Here is a 23,687-nt window from a genome sequence, read left to right as displayed (position 1 = left end):
ATTTAAAATCGGTGATATTAAGTACTTCGAAATGTAGTTTTGGACTGTAATTCCAGATTCCAGACTAAAATTTGGAAAAGAAAAAAAAATAATTTCAATGATGTCATGGTGCCAGAAGACATAAAGCTAATACTATATAGCGTGGTGCCAAAAATTGTGGTTACCCACAAGGGTAACGAGTGACAATTTTCTACTGAGGAAATTTCATCAATGGTTCTCCCCAAGATGAAGGAGACTGCAGAGGCATAGATGAATGATGATAATGGTATCCTTACAAGATGAAGGAGACTGCAGAGGCATAGATGAATGATGATAATGGTATCCTTACAGTTACATATAAGGCTGCTGCGTGTGGGCAACATGTTATTACATGTTACCACACCTAAAAGGTGTCACATCATCATCCTAGTCATAAATGAGTGTTATAACACCAAAGGTGGAAATGAGCAACACCAAATAACATGTAATAACACCACTTATTTTCTATTTTTTTTTAATTTTTTTTGATGTTTGTAATTCCCATTTTTCTATTTTGTTTTATTTTTTTAATTTATGTCATAATAATTTAAAAAAAACATATAAATTAAAGAACACATAATTAAAATAAATACTAATTAAAAACTACATTCCAACGAAAAAACATAAAACGACATTCCAACGAAAAAAAAAACATAGACGGAAAAAAAAACAAAAAAAAACAAACATTACAACGAAAAAAAAACACTAATCTTCGTCTAAATATTTCTGCTCAATCTTCGCCTTCATTTTTCGAAGTGTCTCCAACCGTCTCGGTGGCAAATTATCCTCGCTAGTTTGAAGAATTGCCAAATCTTTCGCAATACGATCGCCATCGGCTTCACGACGCAAGAACTCAAAATGTTCCCGTTGCAACTCATATCTTTTACGCGCGATTTCGTTGTGCTCGTCAAATTTTTGTTTCATTTCGGGTTGCTCTCGTCGTCTACTTTCGGCTTCATCCGCGTGTCGTTGAGCACGCCTTGCTTTGTCGCGGCCTATCGGTCGTCGAGGCGGGGAGATCTCTTCAAGGTCGTTCAAGTCGTCCGGTATCTCATCCGTGTCCGCATTAAAGTCGATGTTCGTCCGTGCGTCCGAAACATCGACCGAACCCGAGCCGCGCGACCTCTTCGATTGTTGTTCGGTAAATGTGTCCGTTTTATTCCACTTTGGGTCTTTCTTCACAATCTCCCAAAATTTTTCGTGCTAAAAAACGTGACCGGTCTCCACATGATATTGCTCCCTCGCCGCTCTATAAACGTCAAAATCGGTCGCACCACTTTGCTTGTGCGAGGAAAGCTTGTTGTAGGTGGAATTGAACTTGGTGCACTTCTTCCTTATTTGAGTCCATTTGCTACTCAACATGTCGTGATTGCGGTAATTTTCATCTTTATTCAAAAGGCTACGAAATTTCACGATCACAGCTTCCCAAAAAGCAACTCTTCGCATGTCGTTTCCTTGCGTTAGATTTTTTGATGTCCCGCACCAAGCCACCGCCAACGCGTATTCCTCGTCCGCGGTCCACTATGTAGGAGGTTCGTCTTCCGATTGCTCCACCGCAATCGCTTTCCCTTTCCTTCGTCCTCTACCTTTTTGGGCCGTTTTTTTCCCGCTCCCCACCCCCCCCCCCCCCCCCCCCCCCCCGCTTGCATCTCGAGTACAGTTTCTTGGGTGGGTTGTGGCTGTGTGGTATTTTGTTGCATTGTAGCAAATAGGTTGAAAATGTTTTGTGGAAGGTTTGTAGTGAAATGTGGTGGGGGGTGAGGCGGGATTGAAAAAGTTGCCTTGTGTGTTGAGAATGTTAGCGTACATTTCATATTGTGCAAAACCAAGAGGAGGAGGTGTGTTTTTGTTTGGAGGAGGAGTGTTGGAGTTTTGATCCATAGTAGGGAAAATAATTTTTTTTTTAAGATTTGAGAGTAATAAAAGGTTTGTAAAATATAAAGGTTGATGTATATATATATATATATATATATATACACACATCAACCTTTATATTTTACAAACCTTTTATTACTCTCAAATCTTAAAAAAAAAAAATTCTTTTCCCTATTATGGATCAAAACTCCAACACTCCTCCTCCAAACAAAAACACATCTCCTCCTCTTGGTTTTGCACAATATGAAATGTACGCTAACATTCTCAACACACAAGGCTTCAACCTTTATATATATATATATATATATATATATATATATATATATACATATACACATCAACCTTTATATTTTACAAACCTTTTATTACTCTCAAATCTTAAAAAAAAAGTTCTTTCCTTTATATATATATATATATATATATATATATATATATATATATATATATATATATGCATCAACCTTTATATTTTACAAACCTTTTATTACTCTCAAATCTTAAAAAAAAAATTGACCGTTATATATATATATATATATATATATATATATATATATATATATATATATATATATATATATATATATATATATATATAGTTGAAAAAAGATTGAAATTGTATTAATTTTTTTTTACATTTTTGACCGTTTTACAACGGCTGAAAAATTAAAAATATAGACGTTGGATCATTTTTGCTTCGAATTGTACCCGTTGTCAAGCGTTACCACAGTAACATATTATAACGTAACGCGTAATAACGCAAGCCGGGCGCGGTGTTCGGTGCGTTATACCGACGTTTTTACACCTCCACGTCGGATTAACGCGAATACGCGTTGCCCGTACCTAGCCGCCTAAGGTAGTAACCAGTGGTAAGACGAAAAAGTTATTGTTACTAATCTTAGTGAAAGATTTGTCAAAGCAAGAGCTTGAGAAAATGGTGATTGGTGAAAGTTGCTGAGAAGATGAAGCTTGAGGACCAAGAGCATAAGTGGAAAGCAGAAGCATGCAATGACTTGAAGAACATGCAGTATGCAATTGATCATACAATGGAAGAAGGAGTTCTTGGACTTCAGATCCAAACAAAGACTTTGATTTGTTGAATTTTGGGATCAGAATTCTATGATCTATACGTTGCAGCAGATTTTTTTTTTTTTTTTTTTTTTTTTTTTACTTATTGTAATTTAGTTCGAACCAAAAGAATTAGGGTGTCTATATGGTAAACTGATGTGTCTTTTTAGCCAACCCCAGATTTAAAAAGATGTTCAAATAAGGCTTTTAAATCTGTTGCCGAACTGAGCAAAAGGAGTTCTTCGGATGAGTTTTTGTGTGTTTATATTTTAAAAAACTTTTTGAATTAAAATTTTGAAAACAATAATTATTATTTTTCGAAGTTTTTTATAATCTTAGAGAACGAAAAATTCTTATTTCTTCAAAAGAGTTTAATAAAGTTATTAAACCAAACTCGTTTTTAAAAATCCTTTCTTTAAATTTTTTTTAAAATATGAATTTTTTTTTCATAACTAAACGCTAGGGCTATGCATGGGTCGGTTTGGGTCGGTTTTGGACCCAAATCCAACCCAACCCATAAATAGTCGGTTTTTGGTTTTCAGAACCCAATAGGATCGGTTTCTCGTCGCTTCGGTTTCTCGGGTTCTGAGATCGGTTTGGGCGGTTTTTCGGTTTTTTGGGTTCAACCCATACACTCACGGCATTTGGGTTTAAACCCATGGGTTTTAGGTTTTAAGCAATTTTCCAGAGATGAAGCAAGAAGTTAAATACTTCAAAAAAAAAAAAAACACAAAATTGAAGTTAAATACTTCAAAAAGCATGAGTCTTACAACCAAATAGTTTATTACAAGTTACAACCAAAGCCAAAAATAGTCTGTTACAACCAAAACACAATCAAGTATCAGTCGGTTTCTTGGGACGGTTTGTCGATTTTAAGTATGGTTTGGTTTCTCGGGTTGGATGGGTTTCTGGGTAAAAACCGAAACCGAACCCGATTTTTCAGTTTTTAAAAAATTCAAACCTTAACCGTTGGTTTTGCTTCGGTTTCGGTTTTGTCGGCTTTAGTCAGTTTCTCGGTTTGTTGGTTTGGGTTTGCTCACCCCTACTAAACGCACCTATACATCATACTCTCCTAGCTTTTTGATTAAGAGTATAGTTTTAAAAATGAAATACAAGTGCTACTCCTACCCCACAATAAGGTCAACCCTCAGCCATAACTTGGACCCTTCAATCAAATTGTCTTTACTAGTTAGTATGCTATTCCATTATAAGGATCATCATGTCACTTTGACAACTTTTCATCAAATATTAATCACCAAACTTCAATTCATTATCTTTTGCCCCTTAAAACTATTGCATGTCACCTCATAATCCAACAAACAAGAAAATATAAAATACACTCTTAAAATTTCATAGAAATGAGGGAAATATAAATTGCTAAAACCCCATTTCCTCTAGAATTTTCATGGTTAAATTTAACATAATATGTATTAACATTCTATAAATTATGCAATATATGTTATACATAATATGTACCCATAATTGTATTGTCTTTATCATTATTCAAAATGACATTTTACTTCTAAAACTTGTTAAATACATATTTTTTATAACCAATTATCAAAACGAAAAAGCCTCTTTTTTTTCTAACATTTCCATGGTCAAATCGAACATAATCTATATTATAGTTTTATTACTTATACAATAAAAATCATAAATTACACCAAATTTGATCATTTCACATACAAATAAAAACTAGAGTCTGGCATATTTAGTAGCCATGGTAGTATCAAAAACCTTCACAAATAATCTTGTTCTTGGAATTGCCAATTTTTCTAGTAAAATTGTTCCTAATTGAAATATTAATTTCTTTTTTACTTCAGAAGTTATTCCTCCCATTGCTGTTATTTCCGCAAATGCCGCTGGCTCTTTGTTCCTTTCAAAAGATATGTCCACTGACCCCTTTAATATCACCATCACAAACTACACCAAATAATAAATTTAATAATCCAAAAAGAAGTCCACAAAATACAATATTTAAATGAGAAATTAAATAATCAGATTAAAATCAAGATTACGTTACATCCACAAGTTGACCTTTTTATCTTGTTCAAATTCGTCAAAAGAATATTAACTAAGAATTTAACAGAGTAAATTACACAAATGGTCCCTATGGTTTGGGGTAATTTGCACGTTTGGTGTCTAATTTATTTTTTTTAACTCAGAAGGTCCCTACTGTTTGTTTTTGTTGCGCGTATGGTCCCTGTCTTACCTAAAAAGATTATTTTACCATTGATTTTTTAATTTATTTAAATAAACACACCCCAACCCCACTTCCACCTCACTTTACCTACCCCATCTTATTTAAATAAATTAAAAAATCAAGAGCAAAATAGTCTTTTTAGGTAAGATAGGGACCAAACGCGCAAAAAAAACAAACATTATGGACCTTCCGAGTTAAAAAACCAAGTTAGGGACCAAACGTGTAAACTACCCCAAACTATAGAGACCATTCGTGTAATTTACTCAATTTAACAAGAACGTATTCCACATGTTACATGATTTTAAAGATTATGATTATAGTACTTTATACGGGTACTAAGAATATTATGAGACCATTTTGACTAAAAGTGTAACTTTATTTTATAAGTTTAAATTAAATTACAAATAATTAAATAATGACAAATTGCAAAATAAAATAATGTCCACTTGAATTAACCAATAATGACATACCAACTTAGAGGAGACACCACCTCTTTTAAAACATGGATCTCATCATTGTTGGATAATTATAGAATATTCAAATTTAATCATTTTCTTTTTTACAAATAGAAGATATATATATTAAATATACAACTTTAGTCTTTTTAAAAAAGTTAATATTAACTATCTGTTTCAAATAAAATAGTATTTATCATACAAAGTAGTTGTTACATAGTATTATTTATGATATTATATTTTTTTTATTCAAAAGTGTTTGGAATATTATTAAACAAGTAGCTATAAAACAATTTTTTTTGTTAGATTAATTTATATATTTTGTTGAATCTCGTGAGTCAGCCATAACGTCGTGTAGTAAACATATAGTATATAGTATTTTTGTTTAGTTTTTGTCAAAAAAAAAAAAAATGAAAAGCTTCATATTTTTACAAATTTACATAAATGATATTTTATTATTTTATAAATTATTTATGATCCTTTGGAGATTCTATCATGAGAGGCTTTTTTGGGTCTATAAAGTTTTAGCCCGATCCAAAGAGTCAAACATATACTAAAATTGGGGTTCATCCACTATCCCACAAATTATAGATTAAAAAACAAATCATATATAAATATTCTTTATATTTAGATAATATTTTTTCGTTACGTCTTGTGTTTTTTTGTTTAATTTTTATATTTTTGTATCTTGATTGTATTAATTGATTTTAATTGTTTAATAGAACTAGGTATTAATTTTAATAAAATAAATTATTAAAAAGATGACGTTAATATTTAAAATCATAACAATATGGGATATAAATGATATTATGTTATTTTCAATTTTATCAAACAAATTATTTCTTTGATTTAGTATAATTTTTTTTTTCAAATGTTATGTAATATTTATTTTATATGTTTTTCCATCTTTTTTTCCAAAAATATATAAATGTTTTCATTTGACATAATGTATTATGTTTGTTTTTTTTGACAAATGGTCCCATAATCCCATGAGTTATGTGGGAACACAAATAAAATGTTTAATTTTTGTATTTACACAGGTTTGTTTATTCCAAATATATATAAATGTTTAATTTATTTGTGTTTTATATTTATCACACAGAAATATCATTTAAAAAACACTGTTTTATTGTTTTTGGGTCCTGAAAGAAATATGGTGGCACCATAAAAGTAAATTATTTTTTTATTCATATATCTTTTACTAAAATAATAATGCGTAATTAATATTCTAGTTTCTTATTAGTTTTTTATGATATTGCTAAATTAAAAAACTAACTTAATTTATTAAAACTATATAACAAAAAATATGTAATTGAAAAAACTAACTAAATTTATTAAAACTATATAACAAAAAATATGTATTATATTTCACAAAATGCAATGATCAAATATATTAGAAAAATATCGATATCAAATACATTCTTTGGACCATTTCTCTGCATCATTCCATAAGGGAAAAATATTATTGATTTTTACTTTATCTTTAACTTTTCATAAAAAAAAATACACATATTTGATTGTATTTTATGATTCAATAGAAGACAAAACAAGTGAATTACATTTCAATATAAATCAAATAAAAAGATAAGCTAAATTCAAAAAAAAAAATGTTTTATAAACCTTAAAAATGCCTTTATGAAAGATGACAATTGTTATTTTATAATAAAAACAAAATAAAACAATTTTTATAAACTCAAATCAATATCAACAACAGTCGTAGCAAAATATGATAGTTATCTTAAAAAAGATGGACGCAATAGGACCCAAAAAAATCACTTTGATTTCTTATCCAAATCAACCTAAAATTTAAAATACTATCTCCCACAAAATTTCATTTCTCAGAAGCTTTGCATGATTGATCATCAACCAATAGTTCAAAATAATTTCACTAATTAAAAATAAAGAGAAACTATATATGAAAGGAATTTGATAATATAAATAACTTGGTTGATTACGTATTAATTTTCCTCATAAGCATACCAGATTTTTGAAGTATTTCTAGATTTGAGACTAAAATGAAACAATGATTCAAATCGGTTTCCAGATGACATATTTACGATATTGACGCTTAAAAATGAAACAAAACCTCAATCTCGTGTTCAAATGATCAAATCAAGTAAGCTCCGATAAGAACCGCATCTCCGAGTTTTCAGGATATTGAAGAAATGAAAGTCGAATAAATTCATATAATCGAAGTAAATCATACCAAATCATATAAAATTTTCACAAATATGTTCGAGATGAACATTTCTCCCACACTCTGAGAGAGAGAGAGAGAGAGAGAGAGAGAGAGAGAGAGAGAGAGAGTTACTTTCTCAGGGCGGCCGATGATTTCAGCGACGGCTTTGGTGGCTTCGGAGAAGATCGGATCGGTGTCAACGCCGTCGAGGCAAACGTTGGTGGAGATCTGGACGCAAGGCATCTTGGAGAGTGTATGACTGTATGTGGTTCTTCTCTCTTTCTCTGCTTTGTGATATTTCTAGATTTCAGCCATGGAAGTGGGGAGGTTTGTCGTTCTATTTATAGATGGAGGGACTAAGAAATGAAGACTGATGATGAAATTTGAAGTGGGGAGGGTTGGCAAGGCACCTAAGCACGACCTGCAAATTTGTTTTCCCATTCTAGATTTAAATGGACGACTTAACAAGTGGAAATTAAAATTTAATATCATTACTCTATGCACTAATAATTTTAGTTTTGCAAATAAAACGTATATTTTAATTATATATTATTTAATAAACCAACTAAATATTGAATGGATATAAATATTTTTTTGATCTTTTCTAATTAAATATTATTTAATGAAATAACTAAGAGCTCGTTCGGCAAAATAGTTAGTAGCGAAAAACGAGTCCCAGGTAGTTGGTAGCTAGTAGTGTTTTGCTAAATGCTACGTGAGATAACTTTTATATATGTAGCGATTTGTTTAAACTAAACGCTAAAAACTTGTAGTGTCAAACAAAGTTTTTTGTTCAAAATGGAGCGTTTTGTCAATCGCTAGAAGTTAGAAACTCTAAAACGCTATATGCCAAACACGCCTTAAGAGGGTGATTTTTTACTGCAACCATTCACAAATCATTTTTAACCGAATCAAAAGTTTTGAAATTGTTTGAAGCATTATTTTGTTATTATAATTAAAATATTAGAACCTTTCAGTTTAATTTTCATCACAATTTACCAAGCAACCATTTTAAAGGAAACTTATGTATATAATTTAAAGTTTTTAATTTTAAACGATCAATTTATGATAGAATTTAAATTTATTTAAAGGAAAAACTTTCTTTAAAAAACTCCATAAAAATCTTTATGTTTTGACCTAATAATCGATTTAGTCATTATATGTTTTTTTTATTCAGTTAAGTCCAACAAAATTGGAAATTGTATTCAATTTAACCATTTTACCCGGTCAACATGTCATCCCAATTTCAAAAATTACATGTTTGGCCCAGAATCTAATATTTATTACAAATTTGGTCTAAAATTTACACTTTTTGCCTAGATTAGAAAATTTTGTTACAATTTCATCATAAATTAAGGTTTTTACATTTTTTTGGAAAAAATTTGAATATGTTTTGTTTGTTGTATAAAATCATATTTATACAAAAATAAAATATATATATTTCACATAAAAACCCTTCTTGTTTCTATATAATTTAAAAGAAAAACATTTTTGTATGTAAAATACTTATATAAAAACCTTTTTTTAAAAATATTTTTCTATGCAAAATACCTATTTATAAAAAAAATTATTTTAAATACCTATTTATAAAAACACAGTTATATGAAAACGCATGAAATAAATTTATGTAAAATACGTTATTATACCCATGTATACCTTAAAAAGCTTATATATAAAAAAAGTATTTATTAAGTACATAAAAACCTTTTGTGTGCATATAAATACATAAATATATATAAATATGTTTTTATTAAAACAAATATATACAGAACGTACTTTATTTATATATATATATATATATATATATATATATATATATATATATATATATATATATATATATATATATATATATATATATAGAATATGTGTTTGTATACATTTTTTTTATAAAAATAGATTTGTATAAATTTATGTACTTATATGCATATAAAATGTTTTTTATTTACTTAATAAATATCTATTTTATAAAAGTTTTTAAAGGTATACATGTGTACAATAACGTATTTTACTATTTCAAACATTTTCACATAACTACGTTTTTATAAATAGATATTTAAAATAAAATAATGTTTTTATAAATACGTACTTTGAATAAAAAATGTTTTTTTTTAAGTTTTTATATAGGTATTTTGCATATAAAAATATATTTTTAAAAAGATATATAGAAAAAAGAAGGTTTTCATGTGAAAAATATGTTCTTTTTTATAAATATGATTTTATACAACAAACAAAACATATTCAAATTTTTTTTGAAAAAAATATAAAAAACTAAATTTATGATGAAAGCGTAAAAAAAATTTGAAATTTGGGTCAAAGATGTAAATTTTGGACTAAATTTATAATAAATGTTAAAATTCTGGCCAAAAGTATAATTTTTGAAAGTGTGATGACTTGTTGACCCGTTAAAAGCGTCAAACTATATAAAAAGAACATATAATGACTAAATCGATTATGAGACCAAAATATAAAGATTTTTATTGAGTTTTCCCTTTATTTAAATAAATAACTATTTTATTATGTGACTCAAACAATTCATACATTATATGTTGTTGTACCGCCATCGTTCATCACACCTGGATCGTTTCTATTATTGTCTCATGACTCGGATAATGATTGATTTGTTATTTCATCGAATCTCAGTCGTCTCCATCTTGTCTCTTTCCGATTGATTCATTATTTTATATATGATAGTATAATAAAAAATTCATTCTCTCTCATATGGAATTGTACTTTCTTTCCTATGAAATATGCAAAGAGGGATGGTTCGATATTACATGTATATTATCTTCGATTTTACACATATATTATCTTGTTCTAAATAAATAGACAACTTTACATAAATGGTCCATATGTTTTTACCAAAAATTATAGGTTAATTCCTAACTTTTTTCTCGATGAAAATGGTCATTGTTTCAATTTTTTGTGTAGATGGTCTCCGACCCATGCAAAATGACTTTTATACCATTTTATCATCCTTATCTTTTTTTAATTGCAATTTATATTAACATCAAGTTTCAAGGCCCCAACATATCCATCCTTACCTACTCCATCCATTTCCATTCTTTTGTTACCTTTCACCACCATCAGTTTTAGGAAAAAAAGAAAACATTCTCAAACATAAACACATGAACCGATAAACAATCAAAACGAAAACACACACATAATAGTTGAAACCCAAATCCAAACAAAAATAAGAAAAATCACTAATTTTTTAACATCCTATAATTGAATATATTGCATTTTGGTCCCTAAGTGTAAGGAAGAGTGCAAAAGGGCCCATGGTGGCAATTTGGTAAAAGTTGGGATTGAGGAGTACGTTGTGCGTACGTGTGTACGCTAAGCGTACTATGGCACGCCTTAGTACGTTGGGCATACACTTCGTACGCAGGGCGTACGTGGAAAGCATGCAAACCCTAATTTTAGGGTTTTGGCTCATATTTAAGCAGCCTTATGGACTCATATCCTCTTTTTACCTAGCCTCCTTCTGTGATTTTGACCCAGGGCGTCCCTGGTAAACTGTAGGCCTGAGAGGCGTACCAGTTAGGCCGAAGGCCCAGAGAACAGTCCAGATAGGCTGAAGGCCCAGTGAGGTGTTCCAGTCATGCTGAAGGTTCTGTGAGCGTTCCAGATAATCTGTAGGCCGATGCAGCGTTCCAGTCAGGCTGAAGGCTCTGTATGCATGTTGTTTGTTATTATGTTTATGTGGTGGTACTTTGGGGTAACTCACTAAGCATTGGCTTACAGTTTTGGGTTATATTTCAGGTACTTCGAAATGACCGCGGGAAGGCGAATGCGAGACCGTACACATCCTCTTGTTTATGACTTAGGATTTTGGGGAGACTCTGATGTTGGAAAATGTTTTGAAACTAAGATTTGTAAACATTTTATGAATTTGGGTTGATTTTAAAAGTTTAAATTCATTGTTATTTTTATGGATGTTACAAATCTAAACACAAATCAGAAAAATCACATATCTAAACTAAAAGTGGAATTGCATTTAAACAAATCTATGAACACAAAACACCATTAACACTAAGTAATAATTATATTTAAACAAACCAAAAATTCATCAAAAACCCTTCTAATGTTGAGGAAATAACCATGTGTTTTATTTCTTTTAATTAGATTTTATTACATTTTCTATATTTCTCTTTTGTGCTTTATGTTAATTAAATAAAGATGCCAAAAACCACATAAACATACACCAAAAATCATGTTAATTGTGTGTGATTTTATGAGGAGACCAAATAAACACACAAACATACACTATTGGTCCCATATTTTTTCTTTTTCTAAATGACCATCAAATCAAATAACAAATACACAACATAGATAGAACAATGGAAGAAAATCATAGCATGGAAATCTCAAAAATAACAAAGATAATAATTATTTAGGAAATGTCAAGGGGAAATGGTAACTTACTAATAGAAGCTCTCAGATCTAATATTTGGTGTTTTTACCAAACATTATACTTGAACATTTGTATTTCATAATAGCCTATGCAAGGTTATACATCTTGCCATGCATTTTACATGCAACAATATCTTCAAAGATGCCTTCTTTGGCATCTTGCAAGAACCTCCAAACTAAGCATTAAAAATATCTTCACTTAATTCATATAAGTCAAAATCTTGTCTTGATATATGGGCACCAATTATGGAAGCGAGAAAGGCTTAAGTGGTGGAGGGTGAAACATAATGAAAAGAAGACTCATGAATTAAAGATGTAGGATATGGGTGGCAGGTCAGAAATTTTTTTACTTAATTATACGCATAATGGCAACGATGGAGAAGAGAGTTGGAAAAAAGAGATAAAAAAAGTGTCGTAGAAATAGAAAAGGAAGAATATAAGGGTGTTGGATGTAAAGCTTTCCATGTAGGGTGACTTGGAGGCTTGGAATATTCCTTTCCCATTTTGAGTATACTCATTTAGGGCTTGGAGCACTCCCTATATATAGTCATGTTATATCCATTTAGTGTGTTTGCACAAAAATAACTAATCATATTGAGTTGAGGGTTTAGTCATTATAGATAGAAATTATTTTATCATTTATAGTTTTTACTCCTCTCAATAAACGATTACTATGTTTGACATCGAAAATTCATCTTGTTGATTGTGATTGTTCTTATTCTGCATATGTCAAATATAGATTTTTCGATCCAACAGTTGGTATTATAGCTATCGTGCTCATATGATTTGACTATCTTATTCATAATCACTAGATTTGAGTTTTTGGTGGGTTTCTCATATATTTGGTATTGTTCTTATGAAGATTTATTGAGAAACCTATATATATATATATATATATATATATATATATATATATATATATATATATATATATATATATATATAGGAAAACTGAATATACCTTACAACCTTATATAAGCATAGGTACCCAACCCTAGTATATTACATCGTTTGCTATCATATTTGCATTGTAATGTCCACGGTTCTTAAACTTCAACCTCTGATTATATGAGGGATTCTAATTGATGGTGAGTGGGCTTCAGTCCATCCTTAAAGAGATTCATACTCAGAATCTTTCCATAACTTTCATAATCATTCTATTATTCTGTGATTCGTTTCTATGGTTGTTTCTTCTTTAACTTCCATTACATAAAATAGCAATCTACTTGTTATTTCCTTGAATTCTCAATGCAATTACTAAACTTTCTTCATCAATTTATTAACAACTATTGACATTGCACATCTACTATTATATCTACTCTTATGCAAGCACATTGCATACATGACAATATCTTTCAAATCTCGTCCCACTTTATACAATCATAATCATATACTTATCCTTTTCATTATTCTTCTCAAAAGTGTGGTTATCAACCAACATAATTCTTGACCAACTACTCTTAGGTAGGTTATAAACCTACTACGTTTCCACTGCATTACTATGACATAAGTAGCTATACTACCTTTTTATGACTCTCTTTTAAATTTCTGTATGAAGTATCATATCTGGTCACCTCACATTCATTCTAGACCATCACATCTAACTACGACCCTTTTCTCAGTAATATCTTAATGTTCATACATCGGACCTTCGCAACTATTATTGTACTATTTAATAGACCCAAAGTCTCAATCCATACTTGGAAGTTTCTCCTAGTATACCATGCTAACATTTCTTATGTCAATCCACTCAGTCCTCAGGTAACTTTATGGTTCCATTAAATCAAAATACGTATCGTGTGTCTGTAGTGATATGTGCCCATAGCACTACATACACATTATACTCATATAGTTTCAACCTCACAATTTAATTCCCTGATTCATAAGTTTTTCTAATCTATTTTCTCGCAACCAAATTCTTTGTATGAGAAACTTGGGAATTCATTTCCTTTTACTCTCAACTGCTCATCCACCAACATCTATCACTTTCACACTTCTACTTATAAAAGCTATAACTGATACATAAAAAAAACGTATTTGAGCATACATACTTATCTTTCACATTGGGAAACCATATACTCCCAATGTTTCTAAATTCTCATTTCTATACGACTCTCGGTCGTGACATTCTCTATTAGAATTCTATACATGGCCTTAGACTCTTATCGAGAGTCCACTAACATCTAACTAGTCTATGCGTTTTTACAATCTCTCTTTAACTATTACTTATTACGCGTAAGGTTCAATTTTATTCTGTTTCTAAAACTTCCTCATAAACGAACTGTTACATTACATATACATATCTTCATAATCTCAGGGGTCCAACTTTTCTCGTCCTAGGAGTTGCATCTCCATCTTTTTTATTTACGCTTGATCAAATTTTTTTATGGACACATTACCAAAATATCTCCTCTCACACTGCATACACTATATCTTACTTCCATATAAGTCTTGACGTGTTTTCTCATGTCCCTTAGTTCCTAAAATAGTAACATTGGAACATTCTCACTAAAATTCCTCTTGAGTGTCTATCATAACCCGTGATGCATTGTTTCTCTTTATCTTTATGTCTATTTTATTTATCTCAAATTTTCTATAATCATACTCATTCTTTATCTCTCTCTCTCTCTCTCTCATTCTCTCTCTTTTTTTATCTATGTTCATACTAATTCTCTTACTCTCTAAACTCTTTCTCTACTCTTCCTTTTAGGGACACACACCCTGACTATTTTTCACATACTAAGACACATCATCTCTAATACATATTTCTTTCATAATAATTAAGATATCATTTTATTTACACTCATAACATAGCATCTCTTTACTTAAATAGCCAATTCTTACATCTTTTCACAAAATGACCTTTCATTCTTTCTCATTGACATGCTTGCCACAAACCCTCGTGGTTGGTCCATCTACTAAAGTTAAGCCCTTTCGTTCTTCATCTACACATAAGTATAGTCGTATACACAAAATCTCATAACATGGTTTTTTTAAGAAAACGAGTTCATATTCTATCTCTTAGTCGTGTACAATAACACCGACTATAAACACACATGATCTAAGTGATCATCATTAATGATGGTCCTAAGCACTCTGGTTCTTTACATCTCCCACAATTTAAGTCTAGGTGTGGACACACCAAACCTAATTCACTTAAACTATGGCTCAAATACCAATTGTAACGACCCGACTTTTCTCAATAAAATATTTTGGGGATTTATCAGAGTTCTGCTATAAACATTCGAAAACCATTGTTTCTAAAACATTTTACATCCCATAATACATTTGAGTTTACAACATATCTTAACCATAAATTAAAGCAACAAGGATATGACAAACAAAAATCTACATCTATTTTGAGTCCTTGGTGCTACTACCTCATCTCGTACTACAGGTACTACCTAAACCTGTAAAATATGAAAACTACAAACATCATACAACAAGTATGGTGAGTTATAAACCACTATGTTCTTATCTTCTCATACTCTATCACTCTATTCCTCTATTCTCATCTTCATGTATTCTACCATTTTCTTTTCTCTTTAAGACCCACACGGTCTAGTCACATAAAATAAATGTGTCAATCATGTAGACTGACAACATAAATCTAACCTTATCGGTGTACAATCATCTGGACTCAGGCCTCTCACTTTGATCCCTCATGGATCTTTTAGCCATATTTCATTTCATGAATCCCTCACAGATTACAGTGATCCCTTACATATAATCCCTTGTGGATTATAATGATCCCTTACAGATCCTCTACATATAATCCCTCGTAGATTACAGTGATCCATTACGAATCCTCTACATATAATCCATTGCGGATTACAATGATCCCTTACGGATTCTCTACATATAATCCCCCGTAGATTACAATGATCCCTTACAGATCCTCTACATATAATGTCACACCCCCAAACCAGAACGGCGGAAACGTTCGGGGGCGGATGACGTCATGCTCAGTATCATAACCATAGTGAAGAAAGTAAAACACAACCATCATAGATATAATTTGAAAGGTTACATTGTTTCCAAAAATACGTGTTTCCAAATAAATTACATATGATGATAAAATGTGGCAAAAGAATCTACGCCTTAGCGTCTTGACTTCAGAAATCTTGTAGTTACCTGAATCACTGATTACCTGAGAATACAAGTTGTTTTGAAAAGAGAGTATCAGCATAAAGCTGGTGAGTGCATAAGCGATTTATACAAAAAAAAATAAATGTTGCTTCCTTAAAGTTTTGTTACCAGAAAATCCAATATTTTCTAAAAGGTTTGTTGTAGTTTTAACCGGAACAAGACCTGGTATGAGTAAGTAAATCGTCGCACTTATATGTGTGGTTTTTGTTTAAGTAAAACCCCTTTTTTGTAAAGATCGTAGAATTTCCGTGAATCACATGTTTTATTAATACTCCATGCGAGATGTTATAACCATACTAAAGACTAGAAGGCCTCGTATGCGACGTTCTTCAGGCGTCGAAATGTTATGACACTTGTCACCCCAAACCTGCTGGTCTAGCTGTTGCGAGCAGCTTAGGTGCGGGTTTGTCAGAACAAGTATAGATCTATACACAACTATCACGTTCTCCCTCCAGGAGATTCTGATTATAACTACACGACTTTTCTGTGGTACTTAGGAGTACCCCGAAGGAGAATGTCTCGCGAGTTTAATTAATAACAAGATCACGTAGCGTGCAATGAAATATTTGTTTTGTAAGTCGATTGAGTTACTAGTTCTTTGTCAAAGGAAGTGCTCAAACTATACCTATTATAGTTTATCAAAAAGTGTTGTGTGTGTTTGGATGAAACGTTTTTATGCAAGTCATTGTATTTCCATAAAATGACATTTGAAATAATAAGTGTAAACCGTATACACACCTTGCTCAGCATGTTACAAGGTGTAGGAAACTCTTAAACATGTATCAGATAGTTTTGTAAAAATGTTAAGTTTAGGTTGGGTAAAATAGTCTGTGAACAGATCACAACTTTGCTGTTGTAAGCTGTCCAGCTAAGTTGCAAATGTGTTTTGGTATTTTGAACTTGTATTCTCCCCCTGAAAACTAAAGAAAACGGGAAAAATGTAGGGGTATGAACTCACCGGGAAAATGTGGTGATTTGAAGAAAACAAGATTTTCTTGGGCGACACCTCGACCGGAAAGTGGTGGATTTTTCGGAAATCTCGGAGCTTCGGACCTTCGTCAGGACTTAGATATGAAACCGGGAAGTCGGGATCGCTTCGGGAGGGTAGAAGTATGAAGTTTGGAAGAGAATATGGTAAATGAGCAAACAAAAATCGGAACCCTCGCATACTATTTATAGGGGGGCTGTTAGGCTTCGTACGCTGGGCGTACACCGAAGTACGCGGGGCGTACCTCGTACGCGGGGCGTACGTTAGCGATGACGTCACTGGTCGCCGGTCTTCGGATGGGACGACAGTATAGCGTAGAGGGGCAACATGGCCAATCCGAGTCCATGCATCTCGTACGCTGGGCGTACTCCGAAGTACGCGGGGCGTACTCCTTCGGATAAGCCTCGATGTGTGTGCCAAAAACTTCAAAAATGCGTAACTTTCGCATACGAGCTCCATTTTGACGTTCTTTATATACACGCGTAGGTGAGAATATACTCTACAACTTTCATTTAGACTTCGTCGGCTAATTTTGACTTTATTTTTAATTATATTTTATTTAATAGGCCGGGACAGGATAATTCCGTTAAAAATCCATAACTTCTTCATCCGATGTCCGTTTTCGTCTGTCTTTTTACCGTTGCACTACTATTGTCGAGATCTTCAATTCTCGTTTAGGTTGCGTCGGCTAAAAATCGCTCGATCTTAAATTCGAATTTTTAGTTGTCTACCGCTGTTCTGAAACTTAGAAAAATCATAACTTCCTCATGCGAAGTCAGATTTGGACGTTCTTTTTATGCACGTTCACGGTTTAACATAATCTATGACTTTCGTTTAGATACTTAAGGCTAAAAAGTATTTTATTGAAATTTCACTTTTCACGCTTAACAGTGTTTTACCGGTTTTGTCGCGAATCTTTGATTGGTCATAACTTCTTCGTTATAACTCGGATTTTAGTGTTCTCTATATTTCTGAAAACCTTGCTACAATATCTATCACTTTTTGTATCCCAATTGAGACTTTAGAACACTTTTTTTATGCTATTTTTATTGATCCAAAATAGTTCATAATATTTGACCGTTCAAACATTACATTGACTCGAAATATCGGGTTGTCACATATAATCCTTCGCAGATTACAATGATCCCTTACAGATCCTTTACATATAATCCCTCGTGGAATATAATGTATGTATAATCCTTCACGTATTATAATGACCCCTCATGAATCCTCTACTTATAATCCCTTGCGGATTACAATGATACTTTACGGGCCCTCTATGTATAATCCCTCGCGGATTAATTTGACTGGCTAGCTTTTACTTTCACTTTTTGCTCCTTTACTCAATGTCTTTATCTCTCTCTGTATTTTTATCTCTTCTCATTCTATCTAGATCTCCATCTCTTCTCATTATCTCTCTATCACCAACTCTTCTCATTCTCTCTATCTCTATCTTTTCTCATTTTCTTGTTATCTTTAACTCCTTTGATTCTCTTTATCTTTATCTTTATCTCTTCTCATTATTTCTCTATCTCTAACTCTTCTTATTCTCTCTATATCTATCTCTTCTTATTCTCTCTATATATAACCCTTCTCTTTCTTTTTGTCTCTATCTCCATATCTTCTCGGTATCTTTATCTCTAAATCTTCTCCTTTTCTCTGTCTCTAACTCACCACCTACTCTTTATCTCTGTTTATTCTCGTTCCCTCCATCTCTAATTCTTCTCTTTCATTATGTCTCTAACTCTTCACCTAGTTTCCCATACTACTTGGCATATAGACATTATATCATATCATTTCATGAAGAAGTCTTCTACTATCAATCAACTACTCAATTTATTAAGTACTTAAATAGCATTCATATAATAACTTATAGGTATTTAACATGTTACCACTAACATCTAACCATGCATTTTTAAGATTATAACTCATATAATCATACTCCACTGAAAGTTATAACTCACCTGTTAGTAAGTGAAAACTAACTACCAATGTCTCAATCTCCAATTGATGCTCTAGATCCATCTTCTTTTCCAAATCATATCGAAACAACATATCAAGTTCCTTAGAACTTGTCTTAGCTCATTAAGAGCTATATTATTATCCATATAGAAAATTATCACTCATTTGATCATAATCTAACACTTCATTTTTATCTTAAAAGCTATTATACTTCAAGAATTAAGCTTCTATACTACTTAATTAATTAAGATCTAACCTTAATTTCACCATTTCATCTCATTTCACTAGTTAAGGTTTAAACCCTAACTATCTATAAATGGATTTCACCACGAAAATCACGTACAAAGCTTGCATATATCTTTTAAACACTCTTATTAGCATCATAATCAAGTTATTCATCATGGAGGTCACATACAAATGGATTTCACCATGGAAATCATGTACAAAGCTTGAATGAAGATTTTAAACACTCTCAATAGCATCATAATCAAGTTATTCGTCAGTTATTTTGAGTTTTAAACTCGGATTAAACATTTACCCTAAATGCTCAAAAGTTCAACTAGGAAGAAAATTATACCTTTACGTGTTCCTAGAGATTACAACTTGTTTCCCTTTGTACGAGCCTTCTCTAGACGACTTTACAACCTCAAAATTGCCTTAAAAGAGATATGGTTTGAATCTTGTTAAATGTGTTCTCGCGAAAACGAGTTTATCAGATTAAATATTTGTTCTAGTAGCATCACCGCATCGTGGCAATCTTTTTACCACGTCGTGGTGACTGTATTTCACAGGTTCCAACTTTGATCATTTTCCATTTCAACTTCAAATAGTCATAACATCTTCGTTCAAACCCGTTTTCAGTGATATTTATATCCACATGAAGGTATTAAAAAGCCTTAAAATTTTATCTAATTACTTTTATCTTAATTTATACCGAACTCAATCCATTAATCCATATAGAGAGCTCAAAATACCAAATTTTCCTATTTTCTAATTCATTTTCAAATATGCATATCTTCTTCATCTTAGCTCTGTTTTCCACAAAGGTAGGGATGAGTTTTACGACTCAATTAAGTCATTTCAGACTGAGTGCCTATAGTTCTTAATCCTTAAAGTCACAAACTTTTAACTAAAGGCATAAACTTCCCGTTTTAACCTTTATGGTCTAATTGCATAATTTCTTGCCTTTCTTCTCTTGAACCAAATTATCTCATCTCATAAGAATAACATAGACTTATCTCAACTACATCTTCAAAAAATCATGAAATTCATCTAAATGACCCAATTACCCTTATGGTCAACAACTCACTAAAGTTAATTCTTTCTAAATTTCAGGCTCTTACAGAGCTTTTTTGTTTAAATGGGTGTCATGTTTTGTAATCATCGTAATACACGATGAGTTGGGATGTTGAAAACTATCCATGATAATCATGGTTTTATAGATGACATATTTTCTACTAGTTCTAATTCTACGTGGGTCTCAATGCTAAAAGCGGTTAATCTTTTATGTGATAAAGGTGTGGATTTTGTGGTGTTGTGTGAAAAGAAGGTCGAAATAGTTCTCTTACTTCATTTTTGGATGATGGGTATTGCATAGAGTGTTTGCTTTTGATATGGAGAAAAAAGCTCTGGTTATGGTGAAAATGGGTAACTATGATTGACTAGCTCATATGTATCAGTAGCTTAGGGTGGAAAGCCGACAATGGGCTTGTTGTATTAGTGTCTAAGTCCATAACTATATTTGGTATGTACTTGACCCGGTTGTAGCATGGTCCTTTTGGGTTGCCTTCACACCGGTGACTAGACAGGATGACTGTTGAAGAGAGAGGCTGATTTATTGTTAAGAATAATAAATTGGGGTATAAATATGATTTGTTGATATATTATATGAATAATATATTAATTTGGAATCATATTATTAATTAGTATTTAATCAGAAATCAATTAGGAATTAATTTTGGGATTAAAGAAATTAATTAAAGTGCAGGGGCTGTTTTGTAATTATTTGATAGTTGAGACTTTGGGCCATTTGATCACCTTTATTAAGTCTTGGCCAAAAATCCTAGAAGGATCTAGGAGTTTTCGTCCAAGGGCTTAAGGAAAGGAGTCCATGGGTTTGCTTAGGCCCTAAGCTAAGGGATTAGGGTTTCCACCTTGAAACCCTAGCTAGCCTCAAGTATAAATAGCCCCCTAGGCTTAAGAATTCGGCCACCCCTTGGAGAAACCCTACTAGAGCCGAATTTTGGAGCTTAGTACCCTTCCCCCTCTCTCTCATATTCATCCTCTCACTCAAGTGTGTTTGTGAGCCATTAGAGGTACTACACTTGTGGTACTTGCTTTCAAAGCCAAGGAGATTCAAGAAACAAGTTGTTATTACTACATAGCAACAAAAGGTATGTGTTCTATTTTTCTATGTGAATTTCGAAAATACTAGGAGCATGTCAGGTTTCTTTTTGTGTTCATAAAGTTGTATGTCTAATAGTGAAAACATAGATCTATAATTAGGGTTGCATGCTTACATAGGATTGTTTGTATAAAACCCATCAGTGGTATCAGAGCTTTTGGTTTTGTTTTCAATTAGATTTGATACAAATGTATGAATATGACAATTAGGGTTTATGGCTAATAAATCCTAAAGGCTTTATTTTCGAAATTAGGGTTCCTAAACCCTAGGTTTCGAAAATTTGTTAGAGTTTCCCAAACCCTTTCCTTAGCCCCAAGATTTCGATTTTAGGGTGTTCTAACCCTAGGATTTCGAAATTTGCCTCCTCCCCAAGATAAGACCCCTAAATTTTAGGGACTTGGATATTGCCATATCTTGTAATTATCCCTTTAATTGTTTAAATGGTAATTAAAGATTTTTTTTGAATTATCCCATCCCAAATTTCGAATTTTAGGGGATAAAGGGATTAGGTTGAATTAATTATTTAATTTAATAAGATAATCTTTCAAGATTTAATAATTTAAATTAATTTTTTAATTTTGGGATAATTATTAAATCAAAGTTTTAATATTTAAGATTTTGAAATTAAAAAAAGTTTTAAATTTTCGAAAATTTAAATTTGATTAAAATCCTAGTATTTTGAAATGTTTAAAATACACCCTTATACTATTATAATGTTATAAGATTAATAATTATATATATATGTATAAGATTAAGCTAGTTTTACCGTTAGTAGGCCTCATTCACGAAGCCAATCTATAAGGGGGTATAAGGTTATGGCCTATAAAATGGCCGTTTAATGGGTGTCCACGCTCACCCACCGCTTCCTTGATTGGTGGATGGTCGTTAACCGAACGGGTAGGATAGGGCAAACCTTTCCTCATTAAAAGTATAATGAAAAGATAAAAGTAACTAAATGTTTTTACAAAATTCCCATTCTTAGTTACTTTAGGCAAAAGTGAATTGATGCAATTCCATGAAATTACACTTTGTACCCTTGCTAAGACGTTAGTGGAGCGTGTCTGGTTAACCGGCACACTAATTGGGTTCTAAGCAAAGGTGGAAAAAGGTGACTCATTGTTTGTCATAGTTCGATGGAGCGTGTGTGGTTAACCGGCACATCGAATAGGTGACTGTAACATTGAGGGCACCATGTACATTTGCATGGTTATTCACACCCGCTCTGTGATCCTCGGTATCCCAGTCACAAACTAGAGGGGCATATCAAGATTTAAACATGCCATTGAAAAGTTCAATGAATCTCAAAAGTATCTAGGAATTTTCAATACATTTAAAAACTTAGCTTTAATTGGTTTTCATGGCGAAAATTAGTGAACCGTCATTCACTTACCTTCAAATTATTTACTTGTTAGATTATGGAATCCCTCTTCTAATTTGTAAATAATGTTGTTGGATCCTAGCCCTAATTTTCATTTGGGTGATTAATTGGGGATTTATTTCTAATCAAAATTTGTTCTTTTTCCTTTTTCAGATGTCGAACGTCAACAACAACGCTTTTGGTTCAACTTCCTCTGGCTCATTCTCACTCATGAACTTGTTGATGGGTTTTGAGCACTACATCAATCCTATGGTGTACATGCAAACCCTAATAGCTTTGAATCTAGTTTGTCTAATGAACATGCAATTGAATATCCAAAGCCATAAACCCTATATCTAATAAACTATAACTGAAATTAGGGTTTAGATCTTAACTTTGATTGTTATATAGCAATAACAATCAATCCTTGCTTCAGAAAGCTTAGTGCCTCAAGTGTTGCACCTCTAATGGAGTCACAAACACCACTAAGCAACTTGGATGAAGAGGGAGGAGAGAGGAGGCACCAAAAACGGCTGGAAACCTTAAAAGATTAGTTGTCCAAGTTTTTGGGGCTTAGGGGCTCCTTAAATAGGTAGGCAATTAGGGTTATCTAACA

General features: G+C 31.9%; 1 protein-coding gene across 1 annotated transcript; it reads right to left on the bottom strand.

Moving 5' to 3' along the window:
* Positions 1–4,564: 4,564 nt before the first annotated feature.
* LOC145134772 (uncharacterized) lies at positions 4,565–8,165 on the bottom strand. Its single transcript, XM_079069605.1, has 2 exons — positions 7,928–8,165; positions 4,565–4,881 (listed from the first exon to the last, which is right to left on the bottom strand). The coding sequence occupies exons 1-2, from the start codon at positions 8,036–8,038 to the stop codon at positions 4,654–4,656; spliced, it is 339 nt and encodes a 112-aa protein (XP_078925731.1). The 5' UTR covers positions 8,039–8,165; the 3' UTR covers positions 4,565–4,653.
* Positions 8,166–23,687: the final 15,522 nt, after the last annotated feature.

The sequence above is a fragment of the Lactuca virosa genome, chromosome 8 (genome assembly GCF_052849685.1).
Source record: "Lactuca virosa cultivar CGN04683 chromosome 8, Lactuca_virosa_CGN04683_v6, whole genome shotgun sequence".
Classification (NCBI taxonomy): domain Eukaryota; kingdom Viridiplantae; phylum Streptophyta; class Magnoliopsida; order Asterales; family Asteraceae; genus Lactuca; species Lactuca virosa.
This window is presented reverse-complemented; position numbering and strand designations above follow the sequence as displayed.

Coding starts and splice junctions, on each gene's coding strand:
- LOC145134772 (XM_079069605.1), bottom strand. CDS start 8,038: ATGCCTTGCGTCCAGATCTCCACCAACGTTTGCCTCGACGGCGTTGAC. Junction 4,882..7,927: donor TCATCGGCCGCCCTGAGAAA/GTAACTCTCTCT, acceptor TATTTGGTGTAG/TTTGTGATGGTGATATTAAA.